The sequence below is a fragment of the Coturnix japonica genome, chromosome 2 (assembly GCF_054131305.1).
Source record: "Coturnix japonica strain WE chromosome 2, WE-NBRP24, whole genome shotgun sequence".
In the NCBI taxonomy this organism is placed as follows: Eukaryota; Metazoa; Chordata; class Aves; order Galliformes; family Phasianidae; genus Coturnix; species Coturnix japonica.
Genome location: NC_140664.1, coordinates 30,170,216 through 30,196,133, shown reverse-complemented (window position 1 = coordinate 30,196,133; position 25,918 = coordinate 30,170,216). Strand labels below are relative to the sequence as shown.

Here is a 25,918-nt window from a genome sequence, read left to right as displayed (position 1 = left end):
TCCTACAAACTGAAAAGGCAAGGGTGTCTTTCAGGAACATCTTCATTTTAAGATATAAAATCTTGTTAATTTTTGTGTATTAAAAAAAAAAAAAAAAAAGCTTAATGAACAGTTGAGGCCAATTGCAGTTTGGAATATACTGAAGGAACAGAAAAGGACTATTTCTATATATGCACTTTAGACGTACATACTAAATTTTTCAACTACTTTCAGCCTACTGTCATTATCAATAACAGATAACTGACACTAGTGTGTTATCTTTGCTGTACCTGGCCAGGAGATAAAGATAACATATTGATAAAAATGGAATAGAAGGATTTAAATTACTGACTGGCTAGCCTGAATCTCTTTCTTAAGAGACATCTCTGAACTGCTGCCATTTATCCAGTGGAGAGAAGGGATACCAGCAAATTCTGCTGGAGATGTGTGAATTCATTTTTCCTTGCTAAGGCATTTGAACTGATGTGCTTCCACAGGCTCCCTGTTAACATCCCCTGCTTTCAGCTTCTATTTATCCTTTAAGATCGAGATTGTTGCATACATTGTTGAAGACACTAAGGAAACCTTTCTTTATTTATATGTTATTCACTTAGATGTATTAAGAGAGATTTTTTTTATTTTTATTTTTTTTTATGTTCAGTATTATTTAGAGGTAAACAAACAAAAAAACAAAAAAACATTACTTGAGCCTGCCTTCAGAAAGACAGAAATCATTAAATTGTTTGAGTTGGAAGGGACTATTAAAGGTCATTTAGTCCAACTCCTCTGCAATGAACAGGGACACCTACAGCTACATCCAGTTGTTCAGAGTCCTGTCCAGCCTGACCTTGAGTGTCTCCAAGGACAGGGCATCCACCAGGTCTCTGGGCAGCCTGTTCCAGTGCCTCACCACCTTTATTGTAAATAACTTCTTCCTTATATCCAATCTAAATCTCCCTTCTTTTAGTTTGGAACCATTTCCCCTTGTCCGGTCTCAACAGACTCTGCTAAAGAGTCTGTCCTCTTCTCTCTTATAGCCCTCCTTTAGATACCGAATGACTGTTCTCATATCTACTTGGAGACTTCTCTAGGTTGAGCAGCTGTAGTTCTTTTGTCCTGCCCTTGTAGGGGAGATATTCCATCCCTTGGATCATTTTTGCAGCCCTCTTCTGGGCATGCTCCTACAGGTCATGTCTTTCGCTCAGGACGATGATGTTGCTTATGGTATTGGAATATCTAGTGTCAATGAAGGAGCAAAAAAATAATGGTAATACAGCAGTATTAATCTCATAATAAACTGATTATTTTTTATTCTAAAAGTTTCAGATCATTCTTTCTTTCTACTGAGTGTTTAATTGTAAGAGGATCCATAATGTTATGATGTTATGAGCCCATAATTTGTAATTAAATGGCTACTAATAAATATCTCATCTTTCATGGCTATTATTGGACTATTATTCTGCTCTTTTTACAGTGTTGTTGTCTCACAAAATGCCATTAGCTTATGATAGCACATGGTACAGGAAATGCACAGAAAACGTTACAAAATTTTTGGAAAAAAGTTGTCCAAAATTGTCTCACTAATTTCACAGTGTTGAAATGGTGCATCTGGAAGGTAGATGCAAATGTATTGCTTTTAAATCAGATCCAACATTAATCCTTACTCTCCAAAAGAATGTGTGAATCTTTGTTGTGCACAGAACTGAACACAAATTCTGTAATCTCTGTGACTATATGTTAACAGGATGAAGGCAGACACAAGCATTTACAGAATGCATGCGTGTACACGACTTGATGTGCCTGCATGTGCTTATGCACAGCCATTCCTCTCAGTTTTATGTGAATCTGTGCAAGATTTATAATCTGAATTGAAGCATGCAGAGGTATTGCTGAAGTGTGGTAATCTTTGTGATTTTGAGTGTCCCAATTGCAATTTAAATTTAAATGTTATTCATATATTTTTTTAAACATTTCAAGCACTGACATGGTGCTTACCATTAAAGAATCATTTTTCTCCATTTATTTTAGTTTCTGTTACAGGCAGTAGACTGAGTTGGCTTCACTCCTTCACCTTAGCTGTATGCATATTGATGCATATAAAAAAAGTATTGCAGAGGAAAAGGCAGGGTGTAAGAAGAAGCGTTAGAGGTTTGTAGAAAAGAAAAATTATTTTATCTCCAGAATAAAAGGAAATGGAGGCTGAAAAAGTCTGAGAAGGGTAACATTTGCAAGTGTGTGCTTTTGGAGGCTAGAGAATTAGTGAAAACTCATAATCATTTGCTTACAATAAATTTGAACAGAGCTGAGAATACTAGATTAAATGTTTGGTCTTCAGTTATTACCACAGACAACTGACTAGCTTTTATTCTGAACTTCATCAGAGTTATGTGTGTGAAACTGTATTCAAAGAGAATTCATTGGGAAATTCTTTGCTCCAGACATTATTGAAGGGCTGCTGTTTTTTTCTTCCCTTAATGAAGTGTGCTCCATTATACTTAAAGAAAAATGGCTATTTCCACCATAAAAATCTGAAGGTTAAGACGATATGTAAAAACAGATTAAAAACCAGAATATTATGGTTTTGTTACAGGCACTTTTACCCATTCCAATCTCTTATTTAGTTTCTTTAGTTTCAGAGAAACTGCTCATAGATCAAATTACTCTTCTATCTAGAAACAGATATGGAGTTACTATTATCTGTTAGAAACAAGTATGTGGAAATGTGAGTAGTCTAATACAAGTGAATATTCTATAGTGATCTTAATAAGACACATTATCATTTGGATGGTGAACTGAATAAAGTGGAAAATTCTCAAAATCTCATGGGAAATCAGGTGAATCAAGTCCAGTGACATGTCTGAAATAAATGCATTTGCAGGATAACTTCAATTTCTGACTAATTTACATTTTGCTTGTCTCCTCCTGTGTATTTGCCTGGAATGAAATACGTGTGACTCTAACCAGAGCAGAACTACAGTAAAAAGCAATTGGCAAATTAAGAAATAGCAGCTGTGATCTAAAAAATCTCTGTGTTACTAACAGTAGGATTGCCTGCAGCTGTAAACTTATTTCATATTCTAGTAAATATGAATAGGGTTGTTGTTTTTTTTTTTAATATAAGAATATGGAACTTTACAGTATAACTGTTGTTTTATACATAGGAATCTGTGTTAACAAATTTTGGAGGTACATGCTTTACAGTGGTCAGTTAAATACAAGACAGTGTTTATGTCCTCTTCTCAATCATTCTTCTCACTGCAATTACATCAACTCAATGACTTTGAAACCCTGGCTCCTCTCTAGATTTGTTTGATATTTACTCAGAGATTTGAAAAACAGCAAGAGGTAAAAAACAGTGGGACCACTGCATAAACTTTGTTTCTTTAGGAAACCAGGGAAAGCAGCCCCTATATGATTAAATATTTTTGGTGAGGTAATAACGTAAATTTTATTTCAGATGAGCTGTTAATAATGCTTTGATTAATGTATTTGTTTCTTGTTTTTTATAACCAAGTCTTAAGCATTCTATCATATACTTCTGTTGTATATATAGGCATATAAAAACTTACTGAGTTTACCTCATAGTATTATATTTTATTTTATTTTTTTTAAATAAAATGTACTGAATGGGCTCCAGAAATTGCAGGTAACTGAGTACCACAGTGTTCAGTAGAGAAAGTATGTTTCCCAGCATCCCTTTCAAGCTGCTGTGTTACCATGATGATTTAGATGCTGTTCCTGTGAGGAATACTTTACAGTGATAAAAAGGCACTAGCAATTTTGATTAGGAAATTCTGTGATGTTCCCAGAAGTGCTGCTTTGCAGAGATACTGTGCCAAACGTTGTGGTAAATTAAAGTGCAGCTCCCATTAACAAACGTGCTTGGAATGCAAATCATTGAATTTGTTCTGTTAGATTTTCTCAGTATGGAACAAGAGCTTGTGTGTCAATATATATGTGAATTACTCTAGAACTGCTGATTTTTATTTATGCATACTGTTTATGTTATTTAAGGTAAGAAGTTACTTACCTTACTTACCTGTCACTACCCCTCCCCTTGTTTTTTATTGCTTCACATATAAATATGAAAGTGTGTTAAAAAATATTCCATTTTATTTTTATCTGTGTAAGTCTCAGCCAGTTTGGACTATGGATGCCATGGGTGTCAGATCTGGCGGTTCCCCAAGACAGAAACTCTTAAAGGACTCCTTAGCAGCAAAAGAACTTCAGACCATGGAAAAACACCTAGCTGGTATGTATAGTAGCAAGGGATGATAAAACACATATCAATCCTTTCAGATCTATGCCAATATTTTAGACAAAGGAAAAGAGATAATCTATTTCAGATGCTGATGAAAATAGATGAAACTTCACATTTCCTTCGTTGCAGAGAAACAGCAAAAATATTTGTAGATACAATAAAATTTAATTACAGTAAATACAGTAATTAAAAGTATTTGTTGTTGTTAAATATCTTGCAGTCTGACATCTTAATAATACGTTTTTTTGTGTGTGTGTGTGATACAATTCACCTAGACTTATGCAGTTTTGAGGTACAGATGCTTCATCTAATGTTAGTTAAAAGTCTGCAGTGGATATTTGGGGTGAGAAAGCACTGCTTTGCAGTAGTCCTGTAGTACACATGCTACTTGTCAAACAGAAAACTGAATTTTTTCAGGCCCTTCTTTCAAGTCTGTCACAGAACTAGGTATAGAAGTTAGCATTTTCAGTGTCATTTTCTAAAATATTTTGGTCATCTATCCTACCCATGAAGTTGGCCTGTAAGGCTTGGGAGCTGTATCCTCTTTAGAGAGAGAGATGCAGCTGTATTACTTCTGTCTAGGAACTGATGTAGCTGAAATCAAATAGAAGACATGGCTGTGAGTGCAGTGAGGAAGAGAAAAAGCTTTTGCTTGGAGTGAAACAAGAACTAAAAATGGTCCCTGTGTATTGTGGCAGGTGTCACTTACAAGGGATCTCATTGCTTTGATTTACGTCTGAACTGGTAGCATTTCCATGGTTGTACAAGGTGCTCTTCTAAGCAGCATGCTCTGAAACATGCAGAACATGCAGATCCTTGAGTCCGTAGATGAAGCTGACAATAACAACTACCACCATGCTGAATGGAAGATCGAAGACAATAATTACTACCATGTTGATTGGAAAATAGAATTTTAATTGGCTTAATTAGCTTAATTAGCTTAATTGGCTAACTATGTGGATTCTGTTATTCTCTGACATTGTCTGCTGTGGTATGATGTGCAAGGTCTTCTCACGTCAATGCTGTTGTCATTTGCTTTGGGTCTGTTACTTCAGTAGACCTGTATGGGGGGTTCAGGCATTTTACTATCTAGATATTTTTGTTTGACGGAGAAATTCACAAGAGCATAGCTCTATTATTAGACATTGGACTCCCCTATTCCAGTTAATTTATTAACCAATTAACTTCCTCTTATACCAGTGCTGCTTGAGACAATTATCCCTCTCACTAACAAGCACAACATTAAAGATAATAAAGCAGCAATTTTGCTTAGCCTTATTTTTCTGATAGATTAGAACAACAATAACAACAACAACAAAATGTGATATCAGCAAGCCATCTTCTTTCTTTCACTGAGTACAGTGGAATCTATTAATCCTATCCTGTACTATGCAGTCATTTAGATTTTTTCTAAGACTTGGGCTCATGTAATGATAAGACATAGTTCTGCCTTTCTGTTATGGACTGCATTCCATAGAAAACTGACTTTAAACACTGGCACAAGTGGATACCTATGATTAGCACCAAATGTCAACAACTTCTTCAGTGCCTTGTTATATGAAAACAACATTTTTACAAAATCAGATTTTGAAGCAGTTTTCCCTTTCTTCCTTACATGTGGCCCAGTGATACTTTTCTCAAAAATCCAGTCTCTTACGTTAACTGTGGCTGCTTTATATCACACACAAGTGGAAAATTCTTTTTTTTTTTTTAGTAGTTAATTCCAGTAACTTGCCCATTTGGTTTGTTATGCTTATTCTGTGGTCACTGCATACTTCTGGAATATGATTTACCATAAGTAGAACTGCTAGGTGCATAAATTGTTTGTAGGTGCATTATGAATGGTATTCTTATCCTAGAATTTCTGGTAAGCAAGTAAAATGCTTTTGTGTTTTTCTAATTCCTGCATTTTTATTTCCTTTAAATGACGTTGACAAGGGATTTTAAAAAATCCTGCCATAATTGAATTCTGGTATTTACTGAGTATCAGATAATACCATAAGGGTGGAGATCCGTGATATTTTTCTTTCCCTTCTGATTAAAAACCTGATGTTGAAGCAAAACAACAACAACAACAAAGAGAACATGTGCTAAATAATGTTAACATTACAAATACATTATGAAAACATGTAAATTATTTGCGGAGAAATGTTTAACAATCTTGTCTACTATATGAAATGAAGAAAATGTGATCCAGAATATAATGTTTAATTAGCTGCTATTAAATCCTTAAATATTCAAAAAAAAATCTTAACATGCTGAATCAACATGGGGAAGTTAGAGATCTGCAGAGACACAAACTAAATTGAATCTTTTATGGAGAATATTCCTTATTTGGTTCAAATCACGTTACCCACATTGTCATTTCTTGGACCCTGGATTTCAGCCAGGCATCTTATAAATTCCAAACTGATGTGTATTGATTTTTTTTTTAAAGCATAATAAAAGAGTACTTCGAGAAATAATTGTGTCAAAATGGAAATAATTTTAAGAGGTCAGATTTGGTAAGATTATTGTAAGGATGGCAATTAGAAATATTCCAAACTGTGTGCTGGGAAGAATAACTGCATTTTAAAATTTGCTAGCAACTTTAAAGAGTTGGAAGATTGATGCTTTATCTGAGGCTTTCACAACTATTTAAATTTTGACAACTTTATTAAATAATGTTATTATAAATGTGAGAAATGTCTTGTATTGCAGTAGTAACATAAACCTGATGTGACTTATTTTCCTGTTTTCAAAGTGTAATTTTAAAAGATATTAATGGTGGGACATGTTTAGTTGTTTTACATAAAGCATTGTTTTTATACTGACTGGTAAACAGAAGTGCAAGAAAATCTGATTTTTTATAAGCAGCTTAGAGTGTGTTTATGTTAGAATTTAAGGACCTGAAGTTATTATTAGAAACATAAAAATGAAATGCTCATTTTCTATAAGTTCACTTAATACATGACTAAGTCAGAAGAACCTTGCTGATTTACAGCTTCTGGTTTGTACAATTTAATGGAAAAGAGCGTAACTTATCCAAACCAAGTTACAGTAGAGTAAATGTCATTGAGAGTGAAAATTCAGAACAGTTGTGTGAGATTAAATGAACTTGAATTGCCTGTCAAGCTTCTTCACATTTGTACTTTCAAGGACCTTTCAGTATAGTAGCTATGCTAGCCTGAATTCCAGCAACCCTCATCTAACTTGGCTGAATGTATATGATTTAATTGATTGGAATCATTAATATGAATTAAATGAATTCAGAAGACAGTTTCCTCATTACCACTGAACTGTTCTGTTTTTAAATAGGATCTTATTTCATACAACCCTTGTACGGGGTAGAAACTAGAACACCAAATGGAGGGCACCTTTTTTCTTAAATTCTAGACCTTAGTGACCCCTTCAACTGCTGGAGCACTGAAGACAAACCAGAGCACAAAATTCAGATCCAGGCAGCATTACAGACCCAGATATGCCAGAGGTCAGGAGTTGTTGGCCCCAGAGTTCTGTTTGGGCAATAGACAGGGAGGCTGGAAACATTAAGTCTCATCTTGCTCATCTTGCTTTTGGATTACACATCAGTGCAGATGAGGATTGGAGGTTCAGCTCACAGACTCATCTTATCTTATTACTAATGAGAAACTGTGCAAAAGCCACATAGAAGTTTGATTAAATGAGCGAAGTTTTCATAGGTTGTAGTGAAATTCATAGCTAGTTGGTTCAGTTAAATGGTAATAATGCATTTATGTGGGATAGATGTGCATTCAGTAAATCAACTGTGAATAGATTCTAAGGACATAATTGTTAAACCATTAATTCTGGTGCCTTGTATTTTAAGGATGAATAGATTTTCTCTGCAGAACTACAGGTTGTCACGTATAGTGGGGAGAATCAATAAGAAATTTAAACCTGAGAGTACTGAAAGTGAGGTTTTTGTTTGTTTATGTGTTTGTGTGCTCAGATATTGAAAAGGACCTAGCGCTGTGGGAAGAAGCAAGGCTCTCAAGAAGTCCTAGCATCCAGCATCACAGTTTGGGTACATCTGATCCTCAAGGCAATCTTCAAGCTACACAGGGCCAAAATCCAAGGCCCCAAGTCCCAACTCAAATGGGGAAAAACATTCAGCTCCAGGGAAACAAATCGCCACCACTGCCCACTAGCAGCCGAGCACAGGCCTCAAGTGTTACAAACAGCAGGCCTCCGACAGCTGGTGTGCAAACCAACAGGCCATCGACTCCATCAACTCCGGGTAGTAGACCTGTGACCCCAAACAGCTTGCTGTCACGGCCACTTACTCCTAGCAGTCAAGGAAATAAGGAAAGCATCATCAGTTTGCATAGGAGTAGATCTTTAACATCGAAGAGCCAAATGGGGAGGACCCTCAGCGCTGCTTCAGGGCTCTCTGTGCAAATGAGTGGAGATGTTGTCACTGTCACTGCTCAAAGAAGCAGTTTGTCAGAAGTAAGATTTTCAATTTAATGTTTTGGATATGGTTAGGAGCTACTATAACATAAAGACGAGATCGTGTTTTCCATTGAAGTGGTGTCAATATACCTAATGTTAATGTTTTGAAAGAAGCTTGAAACATAACACCAAGAAAAGTTGCAGGAAATACTGCTCAACTTTGAGAAGTATTGATGAGAAACTTTTAGGATTGTTCTGGAAATTGTAGTGAAGCACTCATGCCCCAAAATTTTCAAAGGGATTGGTAGGGTTTTGCCTGCATAATGCACAGCAGATTTCTTAGCCTTCCAGTTTCTGAATTGCTTATTTCTGGACTATTAAATACAACTATATCTTATCTTTATGATTCCAGGGTATTTTTCCTGCTGCACTGACAGCACATAATATTTCATTGGTCTAATTGTTCCTTTTTTTTTTTTTTTTTTGATAGACTGGAATTATTAGTTAGCCATTGCTGAATGAACGTATTTTCTGAAATAAAAAGCTGAACTGAAATGGGAAAATGTCCAATATTGCTGAACGACTGTCTAGTACTATTGTGCATGTTAGCTAGACTTATTCAGAGCATAAGAACTTCCTGTCTTATATTAATGGCTTTTACGGGATTAGTCTTTGTATAAAAAGAAAAGTTAAAGTACCTTGTAAATTTTGAGTGGGATTCTCCTCTGCAAACCTTAGCTGCCTTAAAGATAACTTTAGTGTGTAGGCAGTGGAAATAAAAGAATCTGTGAAAGAATAGCCCTGCTGTCTATCTCAGATGCATGCCTCACTAAGATGAGTTTTTCTCAGGAAATGCCGGTCTGATGAGAAGGATCTGTATGTTCAGTGGTGAAAAATAATATCAGTGCATTAATCCCATTGCTTGATCTAGTTCTCCACCCAGATTTGAAAATCCAACTTAAAAATACAAGGATTAAAATGGCTAAAATTGATATATTTCTTCAAGCTAGAAATTTTCCATGAAAAAAAAAAAAAAAAATCTGATTGTAATAAAAATATCTTTTTTTTTTCCCTAACTTTTTTTTTTTTTTTTTTTTTTTTTTTTCTCCTAACAATACCTTTTGGCCCCTGTTTGGAGGGATGAGTGTCTTTGTGTGATGAAAATTCTCACATACCAGAAAGTGAGAACTGAAGTTCATTTAGTAACCAAGAATGGTCCGAAGAAATGAAAGGTTTCATTGTTTCCCACTAAAACTCTTCACTTTTATTTTATTTTTATCTTTTCTGTCTTCACTGATACATAGTCAGGTGGTGTCAACTTCAGTTGTAATGGATCCTGAAGTGCCATGTAATGAACGCTGTATCTCTGCCAAGGGACAGCAACTCTCAGATCCCTTCTGATCTTTCCTCTAACGAGGCAGACAGTTAACAATTCTCACTTCCACAGTATTTGCTGGTAATAGTAATGATAATTTTGAAAATCCATTTCAATTTGCTGTGATTTGTTATTTCTGTTTGCCAAATCCCAAACTTTACTGACACATCTTCTAATAATGATGTCTTGTTATATTTTTTTCATGTGTGCATGTGTGTCTAAAGTACTTTAAGAAAAGAGCAGTACTATTACCCTGTTTTACAGATGGAATAACATGTCTGGTCTCATCCAGCAAGATCACTTTAAGGCTGATACCAGATATCAGTATTCCTGTGCAAGATCTTATCCACTGTTATAAGCGCTGATAGAAGTGACACACTTTTCTTTCTCTGTGCTTACTGGGCACTAGCATCAGCATGTTGGCTGATGGTGACCCAGATCCAAACCATATTCATCCCTTCCTGACACGTGCAAGTGACATTTTACTTCATTGAAGCTCCCCTGGGGACTAGCTCTGATTCCAAGGGTAAAATGGCTGGTATAGCACGTTTGTACTGGAGATCACTCAGGTCTCAGAAATTGGCTGGTGGAGATCTGGCCAATCTGTAGCTGCCAGCCTCATGGTTGGGGTGTTCTGCTGGAATTCTGGGAGCTCTTTTAAGCCATCTTTGCCTATTCCAGGTCCTGCTGTCTTAGAAAAAGACAAGAGAGTAAGGACAGAACATCCCCAGAAAGTATTGCTGATCTATGATATCTTTTGTTATGGTAGAAGTGTCCCTCTATTTCTGCCCATGTTATTTCTCTTTGAGCATAGAGTCAAATCTTGGAAAATCTAAGGCAGCCTGAGGTATGTGAACAATGAAGTTCTTTGTACTTGTGCATATTACAAATGTATGAAAACTAAAAGCTGATACTGTATATTATTTTGCAACTTTCATTATAGGTTTTGTATCTTCTTCCTGTATAAAAACAGTAAAATAAAATAAGGGACATTGCCTTTATTCTTCTTAGACTTAATGGTATGAGCAGAGAATTTCTATTAGATGTGAATGCACTGTGGTTACATGGCCAGCACTGTATGAGATACTCAAATAATATTTTGCAAAGAATTCTGCTTCCTTACTCTTATGTGGTGTTAATGGAATTAATCAGTATATAGCTGGTACACATGTGATGAGAGTAAGTCAGCTGAAAAGGAAGCAGTTACTGAGTACCAGCAGCACATTTTGTCATATGGAGCTTGAATTAAAGAATACAGTGTATGCATGAATTTGCACTGTCACTATGCCATTTATCAGGACATTTAACATATCACTAAATACATTATACATGCTTCCTAGTTTGTAAAATATTTCAGAGTACAATAAGTCTAAAATACAAAAATATTCAGAGTACAATTCAGAGTTCTTAGTAAGTTTTAGTAAAGTCCGTGCTGGTTTAATCTTGTTATACCACACATTTTAAATAATCTGGCAAATACTTAACATATCAGCTGTTAAGAATTTTATTTTAATGCTCAAAACTTATAATGATCTGAGACTTTGTGGACAAGTTTCTGCCTCTTGGCACACATAATACTACAAAGTTTTAACAGGTGTGTTTTATTATCAGCTCTGTTCAGGCTGAATTGAATTATGGCAACGAAATGCTACCTAGAGAAATAGTTTTATTATCTCTATAAAACTAATAAATCACAGCTCCAAATCCTTTTGCAGAGATATTTTTATGCATTGACTGTATCCTTTGGTGTTTTGTATAAATTGACATAGGAATGCTGAATACTGCTTATCTCTTCAGGATGGATTCCATTAAAGTGACACAATACTGTGATAGTTATCAATAGCTGTTGAGATAAAAATACTACTGACTCCCTTGTTTGCCATTACATTTTCGCAGCGCTTGGAATTTTAGTCACTTTATTCATCCAGGCAGCTTGAAGTGCTGTTCAGTGACATTTATTGGTCCGTCATTGTTAATACTAGGAGATTTCAGCTGATTTGAATCATTGGTTAACACAAGACCTCTTCCTAATCTCAAGAGTGCACAGCACCACTCAGTGTCATGAGGACTCTTCTTGGTCAGGTACTTCCATTCTCTTCTGCTGCCAGTCCCACTTCTTCACTCTGTAGTTTTGGAAGATTAAAAAACATGCTGACCAGTGTGAGAAGCCACTTGCTACTGCTGCAGTAATCCTGCCCTACCAACCAAAGCTTTTTCCCATTTCAGTGCTGCAGTCAGCAACCATCTCAGATTGTGAAAAAGTTATGAAGCGAAATACATGCATAAGGCTGGGTCTGCTGCCTGAGCTTCCTTTTCAGTCATTGTAGCAGTCTTATGGGATTTTTTTAACAGATGAATAAAAAAATTAATTAACAGTTTTATTTCAACTACTGAGGTGAATTCGCAAGAACTGAGTAAAACAAACCTAGTTTATATTTTTAAACCAGATGGTCCAGCAATAAAAATAATGCTACAGCACTGCACAATGCAACCTAACTTGGAATACGTAGATTCTGGTTTCCAACTGGTAGAAAATGAGAAAGGGCTTGTAGCCTCCTTTTGTTTTAGGTGACTATAAGAATCTGACCAGTAATTTTATGACGTCTGGACAGTCCTTGACTTGAATTTCAGAGACTCGACTTGCATATTTGAGCCACTGTTGCAATGAAACTATGCATCCTGATCTCATCTCTCACCTTCAGTACTGCAAAATAACCTGTCATGGTAATTCATGTGAGTGTACATGCTTACATGAGCGTGTACGTATGGAAAAACATTTTTATATACATACATATATTTTGTAAAAAATGGGTGATGGCAAAGCATTTTAAAGGCACATACAGATTCTTAACTGTGTGTAACATTAGTGTTTTGATGCTTAGAGCTTTGTGGTAACTGGGAGACATTTTCCATGCCATTATTCCTTCCTAGGCTTTCTACTTCTCCAATAAAGGTGTATGTTCTAAATCAGGTTGAAGATCCTTATTCTTACATTATTGAAGACGGTGAAAGTTCCAAGAAATCAAAGCCTTGCTTAAGCAAATCATTCATTAGATATCTAGGCATGGATCAAAAACTGCAAGAATAAACAATATCCTCATTAACATTTTGTTTTGTGTCACTGCATTTCTAAGTCGAGTATGTGTATATCACTGGCTATAGCAGAAAATTAAATAAATAGACTTTTTTCCCCTGGAATAAATGGATAAACAAGAATTCCATTAGAAAAAGTATCTGGGGAGCCTGCATAGCCTCTACATTCTGAGTTTACATCACAGCAAGAATATATAAATATGTATTTTTATTTCTATTTTTTAATTGAAGGCTTTTTCCTATCCAGTTAATTCATACTGAAGTACTACAGTCTGCATTTGTGTAGTACTATTCTATGCCATTTTATCTAAAACAGATCTGTTTATGGCAGGATGAATTCTTACAACAGCTTCAGCTTGCTCATCAGCCTTGGATATTGCCGAGTGATACAGAAAATGAAGGAGTGGAAGCTGACCAAGACAAACGTAAGTCTACTTGTTAGGAGCTGATGATATTTCAAAAAACTTTTAACTTTTTTGTATCACCAAATCTTACAAAGAATTCATGCCTGCTCGGAGAAACTTTTCTCATAAGAAGCAATTACTCATCTGTTTCAGGGCTGAATTTTATAGGATTGTTTTCCATAAGCTTTCCTACAGATGCTGAGCATTGACAAAATGATCAGGGACTACAGCTTACCTAGCTAAGTGAAATGATTTGTTCTGGAGTGTTAAAGTAGTTGTTCCAGAGAAGTAGCATGAAGTCGAAATAGGTGTTCTGTTCAGTAAATCTGTATTGACCAGGAAAAAAGGGGAAAAAAAAGGAAAGGAATGAAAACCAAAACCACACACAAGCCCAGTAGCTCTGAAAAGTAGAGCCTTCATTAACTCTGTTTTGCCTGCATTCTTTTGAGTTCCTGTGTATGAAAACAAGTTCTCAATTGCACCAGTAATCCTTAATTTCCTACACTCTTTGAAGCAGTTGTCTAATCATGAATGTAAAGGTCAGCAGGATCATAACCTAAATGACAGAACAGGTAACAACAAGTAGCACGCTATAAATCACAGTACTTTCAAACTGCAGCATGTTGTATCTGGCTACAATGTACCTGTAAATAGTCTTGTTGAAAATATTAAATGTTTCACATTTTGCAATTGTTTTCCTATATGAAAGGGTAAATATGCAAACTACTTCCATAGATAGTTAAGATAACATACTTAAAAAGAGCAGGCAATTTAATCAGCATGTTTAGAAATCTTAATGCATGTGACAAAAACTTCCTTAATCATGCAGAGTTAAAAATATGAAAAAAAAAAACGTTCTCTTCATGTAATGGAATAGCTGTGAATGAATGCATGGTTGATGATAATCATACCAGATAAACAGGATATATTTCTTAATGATGCCACTTTAAACAAACAAACAAACAAACAAAACAAAAAAACCCCCAAACAAACAAACAAACAAAAAACCTATATACAGTTCCACAAATCGATAAATAGCCTGAGGTTTGACTATGAAATTTCAATTTACGTGCTGAGATACTGAAGAGCATGAGAATTTCAATCTTTCTATTAACACTACTAAAGTAGGACAAAAAATGATTATCGAAGCAATAATTCCTATATCTGATTTTTAGTGGTCATCAACATTATTAAAAATAAAAATGTTATAATGCCCAAGAGAGATGATAAGTTAGGTCATAGGGAAGCAGAAAGTGCAGAACCATCATTGCTGGCAAGAAGAAGCTGCAAATTCCCAGCTGTAAAGTGGGGACTTGGGGAGTGGTTTGGTGTACTTGCTGATGCCAGTGCTTGTAGCTTGAGCAGCTGGCAAGATTCTGCATCGTTTTTCACCCTCAAGTTAATAAATCTGTATAGATGTTGCGCTTGTGATTTAGTGTTGAGGGGCCCAGGAGTTCATAATTTATGAGTCTTAGCAGAAGAACTGCAAAATTAATCTTTACAATAGCAACACCTGTTCTTTGACTCGGCTTTTAATAAATTACATGTGGATAATATTTACCACATTCTTTGACTACCTTCAGATAATAGCAGCCAGGTGAAAAGCTAGTTTTTGGTAGTGGAAAAACAATACAAAAAGAGAAGATATGTGAGTCACCTTGAGTTCTTTGGAAATTAATACCTTGTGGTTACTGTTCTACAAGAAAAAGAATGAAAAGCTTTTATTTGGGTTAGCGGTGCAAATGTGCTCAGATGCAGGAGTTTAAAGAGGCTATTTTCAATGCCAGTGAATGATAACTGAACAGAACTAGGACACTTTTTAGCATCTTAAAATCTTTCCACAATTATTTTTAACACAGATATGGCAGTGCATATCTTGTCTTAGGGAAAGGAGGTCTAGGTATTCAATTCCTGAAAATCAGACTTGACTTTCTAAATCCTTTAGACTCTCTGACAGCATTATACAAATTTACCTGGAGCATCCAAATATAAAACAAACAAACAAACAAAAAACCAAACCAAACAAAACAACAACAAAAAAAACCCCTAGAAGTCAGTCATTTTAAAAGAAGTTTTATACTAGTTATAACAATATAAATTTGCAAACATATACCAGAGAAAGATGTGTATTTTTTTCCCCTTAAGTGTAAATTTTGTGATTAACATAATAGGAACTAGTACATACTTCTTGTAGCTGAAATGTCATCTAATAACTAAACATATTCTGTTTGTTAAATATGTTCTTTGATATTATATATGCACTGAGCAAAGAGGAGTGAGAACTGTCAAGGCAGTATTTTCCAAAATGAAGGGTGCATAGCTCTTCTGTGACTTTACTGTCACTAAAAACATGTAAAAGGAGACCTGTGTTTTCTTCCTGTTAAGACGTTTCTCCATTGTTGTCTTCAGTACTTTGTTTGTATACTAATTTTCAGCAGAAGTTTTTCAGAGGATGCATAAAGATCATTTTTGGAATAGGAAGGATCTGCAGAAAATAGTTACCAGATCCACAGTGTTTCAGGTTGATGAGAGTTCTTTGTCAAAAGCAGTTTTCTTCATTACGGGGCACTGATGCCAAGAAACAGAGGAACTGCTTCCGCAGTCACCAGGCATTTCTCAGACAGCTTTTCTGAAAAGTTTCAGAGGACTGGCATGAGCCAGCGTAAATTTTACTTTAAGAACAGACCCAACAAATATTGCTGATGAAGAATTCTGATGCATCGCTAGCTTCCAGGAATCTTGGAAGGATGACAACAGTCTTTTGTGGTAAATTTGACCTGCTTTTAGCCCTGGGATGAACTTGCTGCCCAAAGTCAGTCTGCTTTCCTTAGTACTTCTTCTTAACTGAAGAAGTAGGTCATAGAGCAGATGTCTCCAGATTCAAAAGCCTTGGATATGCAGGATCCCTACACATTCACAGATGTACCTGGTAGGAGGATAACTTAGGCATTTAGGGAACTTACTGCTTCATTTGTTCATATTAAATGTGTGTATGTGTGTGTATACATGTTCCTTTGCTTCAGTCTGATTAAGGTATGGCAATTTTGTTCTCACTGGCACACTAGGCAGTGTGGCTACAATCAGTACATCCTAACTTCAGCTTGACAACAGAAGTATTAGCTACTCTTGGGACAAGTCTTAAACTTGGCAAGAAACTTATACATTTTGCCACTATACATCTGCAAACTCCTTTCTAAGGATCTGCGATGGAAAGTCAACTACTAACAAGTAAAAGTTGATTGTTAGGAAAAAGTATTATGTATTTCTATTCCACTCATTCTTGTACTTCTCTTGAAACACTGCTGTCAAAATCCCTTTACTGATCACTTCAACAGGTAATGAATAAAATGGTCATTTTCCCATTCTGCACAAATGTCTGCGTAAGAAAAAGACCCAAAAAAGTGAAATACCACTTTTTATAGGATCAAGAAATTCAGGATGTGTTCCAGTAAAATTCCAGACTTTACAGTGTTTGTCTGCAGGTGAAATTCCTTATGCTGAGCAAGTTCATACAAATAAACAGATATTCTTTCTTAATAAATTTTAAAAATAGATGTTCCTAAGATTTGGAAAATTGCTTGATTGGAGTTCATAAAAAGGAACTTAATGCTGCAATATGTTTTTTATGTGAAAGTTTCATCTTGCTAGAGCCAGTTACCATACGTATGTGTATGAGTGACAGAACCAAGCCTAGAGTAGAAACTGTTGATTGAAACTTTTATGGATTAACACAAACACATTCCTGTTCATCACATTCAGCTTTTTGCATTTGCATTCTGCTCTGATGCATTATAGCAGTCTTTTACAGTGTTTATGACTTGGGGCAAGATTAGATTTTTTTCTCTGTTGAGAAATGTAGATGTAAGGCATTGCAAAAATGTATTAATGAATTACATGCCAAGTTAATAAGAAATAATGTACATAGTTAGAAATATTCCCAGTGAACAGTAAATTCACTGCAAATGCTATTTCTTATCTCAGAAGTGAATCTGCAGTCAACTTCTGGGAACTTTAATTTGAGATTCATTATTGTTTTGAAGAAACCTAGGGAGTCTTTCTTTCATCAGATATCTCAAGAATGGTAAAACGGACCAGAACAAAAAAGTCAGCATGTTGCATCTCCCCACCCTTTCTAGAAAGTGTCATGACTGCTATGCTTGTATTATGAAAAATTTACCATCTCTTTCCAGACAGCTCCAGGTCTGCTTTAAACACATTTCGCATTTTCCACAGGCCTGTTGGGAAGTCTTGCCTGGATGTCTTGTAACACTTACGGCTGAAGCTTCACCATTTCATATTACACATCTCTGAATCTGAAAATGAGAGAGAAAACAATTTTCTGTCCTGGAAACTCTAGTATTCAGTTATTCATAGTGAAACAAAAATAGAGATTGACATTATTTTTACCAGTAGTTGCATTAGTCTTGAAAGGTAAGAGTTCAAATGCAGCCTAGGAAGGTCAGAATCAGACTCAAGGTTTTTGACTGAATGTTCTGTTATGGCTCTAGTTCATGTCGCTTTGTTTATTACTGTCTGATATTTTGTTTAATCTTGGAAAAGTTCCCAATGAACTTGGGAAGGGAGGGAGGAATTTTTGCATCATAGTTTTGTTTTTTTTTATTTTAGTGCAGACATCTTCCAAACCTCAGGATATGAATTTTTGCATTATCATTATTATGGTGAACTGGAATTTCTCAAGAACATATTAATATAATACAAATGACACTGTCATTTTAAAAAATTACATAGAGTGACATAGAGAATTATCAAGGTACACACTGGGTGAATTAAAAGCTGGCTTACTGAAAAATGAAAAAATAAGAGTATCTAATGGGAAGATGTAGATGAATGGGGCTCATTAGTGCCTGATAGGTTTAGATAATTGATGTAAGGGAGAAGTTGAAGATATTAAATAATATGAATCCCCTGATATAATGGCCACATTCCAGTAAACTGAACTTTATTATAACCAGATGAAATATATTTGAAGCAAATGAAATATATGTGACACCGGAGAAATATATCTGTCTCTGCTGCAGAATAATGAGACTTTGTCCTGGAAAGTAGTGACTTAATGGGTTTAGGATTATCACAGATGATTGTCTCAGTGTGAGCTCTTAGAATAATGCTGTAAACACATAACGGTAAACCATTCCTTGCATGCCTAAAAAATTAAGTAACAAAGTAATTATTCAAAATAGTATCACCTAAAATCTGCAGTTCGAATGTCATTAAGAAAGATTGGAATTACTTAAGAGATTACAGAAGATTAAAAGCAACCCAGCATTTGAGAAGTCTTGTTAGGAGTTCACCTCACCCAAAGGCATCCTCTAGGAACTTCAGAGATGATATATAACTGTAGATCTTTAAATAAGAAAGATTAAACTCTTCAAACTATGACAACGGAAATTGATGCTATGACCTAGCAGCCAGGAGCCTTAAGCATTGTAACCAAAAGCTGAGGGAAGTGATTAATCTGGAATCATTAACATGAGGTGATGGGGCTTTGTAAATGACAGATGTTAATCCAGCTGGAGATTCTGGTATGCAAGTGGTCAAATTAGATGAGCACATAGGATTTTTTTGCTAGTGTCTGAGAATATACTTATTTACTCTAGCAAAGTGTAGCCTAGATGTGAAATTTCAGTTACTTCCCTGGGGTAGGCATATTTCCTGTTAGGTATGGATAAAGGTGAGAATGAGTTAATGATCATATATGCATTAATTTCTTTAAAGGTTTCCTTGTTTGTGTTTTAACATGTTCAAAGTAATTCTCAGTCCTCCCAACAGTACCTGGTGAATATCATGTGATTACAAACAAGAAGAGCTTCTTTGCAGATGAGAAATGCATTTTCTTACAAATGCCATATCATGAACATAACTGTATTTACATGCTTACACATTTTTGTGATTTTATATATTGGTTTCTTCCAGTGATTTTAAACTTCAAAGATTTCCTTAGTTATTTTTATTATCATGGAATTATCATATTTTTTTTTATTTTGGAATATAAAAACTACTTATGTGAGAAAGGGAAGTGCCTCTGGATCTATTATGTGCAACCCATTGTAGGGTACCTGCTTGAGCAGGGGGCTTGGACTCAGTCATCTCTTAAGGTCCCTTCCAACCCTTATGATTCTGTATTTCTGTGAAGTAAAGGCTGTTCTTAATGATCCAAACATTTGAACTTAGGATATACAAAGAGTTTGGATTAACACTGACCATAATTTAGATATTTGTAAAATACTATGTAGGCTCTATTTTCCTGGACAAAGCAAGTCAGAAAATACTGTGAACAGATTTTGTACTTTGAAAATTTTAAAGATGTATGTGACAAGAGTGGAATAGAATGCAGTATTCATTTGGAAGGGGACTCCAAAGATCATCCAGTCCAACTGCCTGACCACTTCAGGGCTAAACAGAAGTTAAAGACTGTTATTGAGGGCATTGTCCAGACACCTCTTGGACACAGACACACCTGTCAGAGGGAGCAACCACCTCTCTAAAAGGCTGTTCCACGGCTTTACCACCCTCACAGTAAAGAATTTTTTCATTCTATCTAGCCTGAATGCCTAATATTAAATGGCAATATATACCATGCAGTTAAATAAATATTTTGGGTGTTTTTTGTTTGTTTGTTTGGTTGTTTTTAATGATAACTTTAATTCAGAAACAATTGCAAGTGACATTCTGAGCTTTTAGGTGAAAAATACTAGGTATCCCCATTTTTTAACTGTGCACAGTTCTATGTATTGTGTAAACGACCTTGGATAGATGTACAGGTAAACTCCACAGGTAAGTAATTATCTGTGCTTATCACTCCAAGTCTGTACTGTACTTTCTTAAAGTTTTGTTCAAAATAAGATCATCAACATACATTAATTTGCATACATTACAATTAAAATACTGTATATTTTTACAGCAATCACATAAGTTAAATAAGAACTTTTATTTGAATCACAAAGTAGCGTGTGTGTTGAAACACAGGCTGTCTAATGTTGTCCTATTAAAAGGTTAGTCTAAAAGGTCAAAATCAAAAAGATAATCTTTAGGAAAATAGAGCTCTTCTCTAACATTAGTGAAAGAATTTTGGAGAATGAAACAAAATGATGCTTTGTTGACTGATCGCTGACAGGCAGATAATTAGGTTAGCTGCTTGTCTTAGTTTCAGCTGGGATGGAATTGTTTTCTTCAGTGTCTGGTGTGATGCTAGTTTTCAGTTCTAAGGCAAAAGCCTTGTTGATAACACACTGATGTTTATAGCTGCTGCTGAGCAGTGTTGTACAGAGCCAAGGCTGTACCATTTCTCAGCTCATACCAACAAAGGGATGGGAGGGAGCAGAATCAGGACTGCTGACTTGACCTAGCCAAAGGGATATTCCACAGCTTATGATGTGATGCAGAGTGAGAGTTATGTAGTGGGTGGGAGTTCATTGCCCTTTTCTGCTCGCCGAGCTGCCTGCTGGGTTAAACCACAACACTGCTATTGCAAAATGTAACTTCATAACAGAAATACAGTCTAATTTGCTGCATGTTGGTGGAGGAAATTTAAGTTGCTTGATTTTGTTTTGACTATATCAGGATTTTTTAGTCTGCTTTTCCAAAACACCTACTTTGTTGAGTAACCGTAACTTAAATTAGGCGTAGCTCTTTGTGAAGGTGTGCAGTGAACCATGAACTGATCTGGTTGAAATATCGCTTTGCAAATATAGAATATTTTTACTCAGATAATTCAGTCCCGTGTTGTGTCTCAGCCCTGTGGATACCCTGACATTTGTGCTATTGTGATTCAGAAAGAGCTGTGGAGGGTATTTCAGAGTCTGACAGTAGGGATGAAACTGCTTCAGCTGACTTTTCACAGAAAAAAATAAAAGCTCAAGAAAAGTGCTGCCAGGGTTTTAGCAAAGACTGAAGTGGTTGTAACCCAATGAAGACTGAAGGGCACAGTAATCCTGCGGAAATGCATATCGTTGAACTGTTCAGCTCAAGGACTGCTGTACAGACTTTCCAGCTGGAGGGAACTGACCATTTCTTGTATCCTTCATACTACAGAGCATTGTGAAGAGTTAGGAACTACACTGTTCATTTTATAATGCCTTTCTGGATTCCTTTATTTGCCATATAGGCTGTGCACTTTTGCTACAAAATCTTGCTGCAAATCAGAGTGTACTTTTTATCCAATTTATTTGTTGCAACTCTTTTTAATAAATGTAGACCCCAGTTTGTCTTTCACCTATGCCCTGACTGGTCACTTATAGCAGTAAAGAAAGAGCACAAAGTAGCCTTGCTACCAGAGCAAACTTCTTTTACACCAATTTGTCACTCAGTGCAAATGGCCTCACAAAGTGCAAGAGTGCAAGACTCAGAAAGTGGCAAGCAGTGAGTACATCTCTTTGCATTAAATAAAGCTTTGAAAGGCTCTTGATTCCATAGCTAAATGATGGATTCAGCAGATGGGGTCAGACTGCTACAGAAACAAACAAAAAAATTCAACAGAATGACTAATTCCAGGGTGAAAAAATGACCAGGAAGTGAAGGATCTATAAAGGAAATGTGTTTTTTTCTCCTGTGCCAGTATTCTTCAAGCTCTAGAAAAAGCTGATGCTCTTTTTTATCTTAATGTTATAAATACATTTTGCAAGGATGGGATTTATTCTGAGCTAAAACTGTGAAAATTCCTCTTCTTTAATGAAGAGAAAGGATTGTAAATTTCAGCAGGAAGAAGTCTGCAATGGAAAAGGTTAAGATTTTGTAATGAACTCAATAACTGCAACTGCTCTTGACCTGTTAGAGGGCAAGTCCAGGAAAATGGAATCAGGGAAATAAGAGAGGAGGGTTGGTCCTCGTTGTGTGGCTTCTGTTCATTTTGGTTAAATCTCACTTGGCAATGTGTAGTACCAGAGTGTGTTTTGCAGTAGAATCTGGGGAATGCTTATGTCCTCTGTGTTTTATTTCTCTGATCTTCAAACTCCAATGATAAAATATGATATCTGACAATAAAGCTATGAGAAATCACCAGTTACTGTTTCCAAAACATGTCACAAGTGTAGGCCCCAGTTCTAATGTCTGTTTGGATTTCTTTCTGCTGTAGTTTTACATGCATTAAAATGGTTGTAGTTTATTTCAGTAATTTTACTCAAGTAAATCAGTGATGGCTTTCTTCTTATATTAACTACTTTCAAGTTACTGTCATTCTCTTTGCATTGAAGTGCTCAGCATGTCAGAATGACCCACCTCACCTACCTATCTAAAAATGAGGGAGTATAGTCCAAGCTATTTGTTCTCTGAAATAGAGAGAAACAAAGGAACTTCAGAGGTCATATAGAGATGTACAGTGCTGGGAAGTGACAAAGAATCCATTCTCCCTGTCAGGGGCTCCTTCATCTTTTGCATCTCCAGCCTGACTCTTCTCTAGGTCATGTCAGCTGAGAGTTGACTTAGTCTTATTAATATCATTTCTTATCAGTCAAGAATTCTATAATGGATATGAGGAAGCATAGATTATGTTTTCTGTCTGGCATCCCATTTCCTTCTACAGCTAAGAAGACTACGGTCCTTGGAGTCTTTGCAGATAACAGTCATGAGAAGAATTTGCAAATGGAACAGGCTTACATATGTTTGCTTTTCTTTTTCCACCCTTACGACAAATCTGTTACTTTAAGATGGAACTGTGACAGTGCTTGAATCTCTTCTAAATGAAGTGTATCCAAGGAAAATAGTTGTTAAACATTAATTATAAGTTATGGAAAAAAAAAACATATTGAGTTAATACAGGGTGAGAAATGTTGCTAATGGGAAATCCATGGTATGTGGCTTAGTCTGCAGAATATCAGTACAGTAACGAACATAAAACCCAGGCCTATCACCTGGCTAAGTGAAGCTTGAATATATTGTTCCAGTAATATCTAATTGATTACCTGGAGGTAACAGGGAATAGTTTACTGCTGCCAAATGCCTTTAATCCCCAAAAGAGAGGCTGCATATTTATATATGCAAAAGAAATGAACAGTTGAATTTACTCATCCTAATTTTCTTCAGTGCTTAAAAATGACAAATTGAAGGCTTCTAAGGCAACTAACACAGCTTTATGCATTTAGCTCTGTAATTTAACATGGTTTGGGTGTTTTTTATTTCCCACTTATAACCCTTGTTTTCTAACCAAGTACACGTAACAAGAACAGATGCATCATTACTTGAGTTTTTACAAATATATGGGGAGGGGTTTGTGTTATAGACAGCAGCATTTGCAAAATAATCTGCTTCAAAGTGCATGTGGAAATATTTGTAAAAGCTAAATTTCCATTTTGCTTTGGGAATGTTTTCAAGCTGAACACAATTGGAAATGAAAATGTTCCTATCTCAGCTCACCCAATTCATTATAGTTACCTATTATACTTAATGCATTGTACAACACTGTTCAATTTTTGCAACCACTTAGCATTATTATTGCAAGGAAGAGGCAGAGAATTCTTTAAAATGCTGAGTAATTGGGAAAAATATGTAACTAAAGAAGCTCTGGTTTGCTTCTGAATACTTTATTAATGAAGAAAAATAGAGATTCATCAAAAACCGCATTGCTTATATAACTGTGAGTTCAGCATTATGGAAAACTTCTACAAAATGCAAGCACAGTGAATTTCCATTTTATCATATTTTTGGTGTACATTTTAGCCCTAATTTCTGTGTTTTCTTTTTGACTTCATAGGTTTGTGAAATCAATGGGATTGTTGAAGAACAATTTAATAAAAACAAAAGTACGGTGATCAAAACTGCACCTGAACATTTGCTTTAGTTTATACATAATAGTTTTAAATGAAGTTATTTTTCTAGTGCCAGCAGTGCATAAGGGGAGCCACTCCAACATGTGGATGCTGAAATGCAGTGAATCAGAGTGCTTACTGTGGTACAGTGGCCTTAGGAAAGAAGGGTAGCTGTCACCTTTTAGTATAAAGTTACTCTAATGTTTTTGTTTAGTTTCTACCCAATGCTATTTTGGATTGATGTTTGATAAACTAAACTCTGCCTGACCAAAGTAAACTTTGCCTAGAGACTGTATGTATTTTAACTTGTCTGAGGTTTTCTACTCCCTATATTTTTGTAAGCTTTGCTCTTTTTTAAATTAACAGGCATGAAAGCATTTGCCCACATCTGCCATTCTATATGTCCCATTCAGGTCTCACAGAGAACTAGCTGTTTGCTCAGAATCACCTGCAGAGAGGGGCCTGGGGGAGTGTTGCAGTAGTGAAAAGTGTGTGCAGGGAGCAGGAACAGGTGTTGCCTGTGTCATATAGCTTTGTATTGAGTTTATCTGCTTTGATCTTTAAAACAAATAAGGACTGTTAAAAAGGGAACATATCGATAAAGAGAGGAAGGTGCATGCAAAAATAAAGTATCTAAAGGGATTTCATATGTAGAGTAAAACACTATTTACCCATATGAGTTACTGAAACAAATTTGCTGTTCAAAATAAACTGATATATGCTGTATGCTTGGGAATTTAGAAGATGCTTTTGCACAGATGTCAAATGAAGGGATGTGGCAATTGCATTGACTGATTTCATTTATGTATCTGTTAATTCTGTCAAGTGTGTTTTCAGTTTCATTTGTCTTCAATTATGTACAGTTGGTTCCTGTATCTTAAGCATAACGATATAATGAAATTGCTTGCAACTATTAAAAACAGAATATAACAGATCATCTATTTGTTTAAGGAATAAACATGAATTCTATGTCATGTGTGTTCCATAGCGTGAAGTTTTTTCCCTGTCTCTCACACATTCAGCGCTAGCACAAAAAGTGTCTGGTCTGTCTTAGGCATAAGTCAGTGAAATGAAGGATGTGATTGTGCTGAGCTGGCTTTTGCTGTACATATCATCATCGTTTAGACTTCCTTTTTTGTAAAATATTTAGCATACTGGAGGCCCATGGGAGTAGCCCCTTGAAGTTCATTGCAGGTTGGGGCTTCATTAATTAGTCATCAATAAAGAAAATCTACTTCATTGTTTGTATTTCCAACATACACATTTGCATGTGGGAGTGTATATTATCATTGATAAGTTACAGTTTATCAGTTTTCTGCAGTAAAGCATTCTTGTGAAACTACTTATAGTTCCAGTAGTTACAGCTATAGTTCTGTGTTATATTCTTCCATAGTGACCTTCATTTCATACTTTACTTTGAACTCTTCATTAATGTCAAGGTAGATTTGCCTTTTTTTCCCCTAATTGCTTACATTATTTATTGAAGTTATGATCATATTTGATCCCTGGGGAAAAAATCTCATTGACTTTGATGGAACTAAGATTGCTCATATTTTAAGGAAGAAATCAGAATTTGGCAGCATATTAATTCTAGAAGTTCTTGCAAGCTAAAATACTTGAAATACTATTTGCACTGGGTAATGCAGAGGAATTT

At 35.6% G+C, this 25,918-nt stretch overlaps 1 protein-coding gene across 4 annotated transcripts in view; it reads left to right on the top strand.

Moving 5' to 3' along the window:
- Positions 1-25,238, top strand: part of C2H8orf34 (chromosome 2 C8orf34 homolog) — a 146,780-nt gene extending 121,542 nt beyond the window's left edge. For 3 of the 4 annotated variants that reach the window (XM_015855747.3, XM_015855746.3, XM_085539451.1), the window contains 4 exons: positions 4,111-4,231; positions 8,190-8,689; positions 13,432-13,525; positions 24,210-25,238. In XM_015855747.3, coding sequence (XP_015711233.2) covers positions 4,111-4,231; positions 8,190-8,689; positions 13,432-13,525; positions 24,210-24,217 — 723 coding nt within the window. In that variant the 3' untranslated portion in view covers positions 24,218-25,238. Of the gene's footprint in view, positions 1-4,110; positions 4,232-8,189; positions 11,009-13,431; positions 13,526-24,209 lie in introns of those variants that run through there. The other variant, XM_085539452.1, reaches the window with a different exon arrangement.
- The last annotated feature ends 680 nt before the right edge of the window (positions 25,239-25,918 follow it).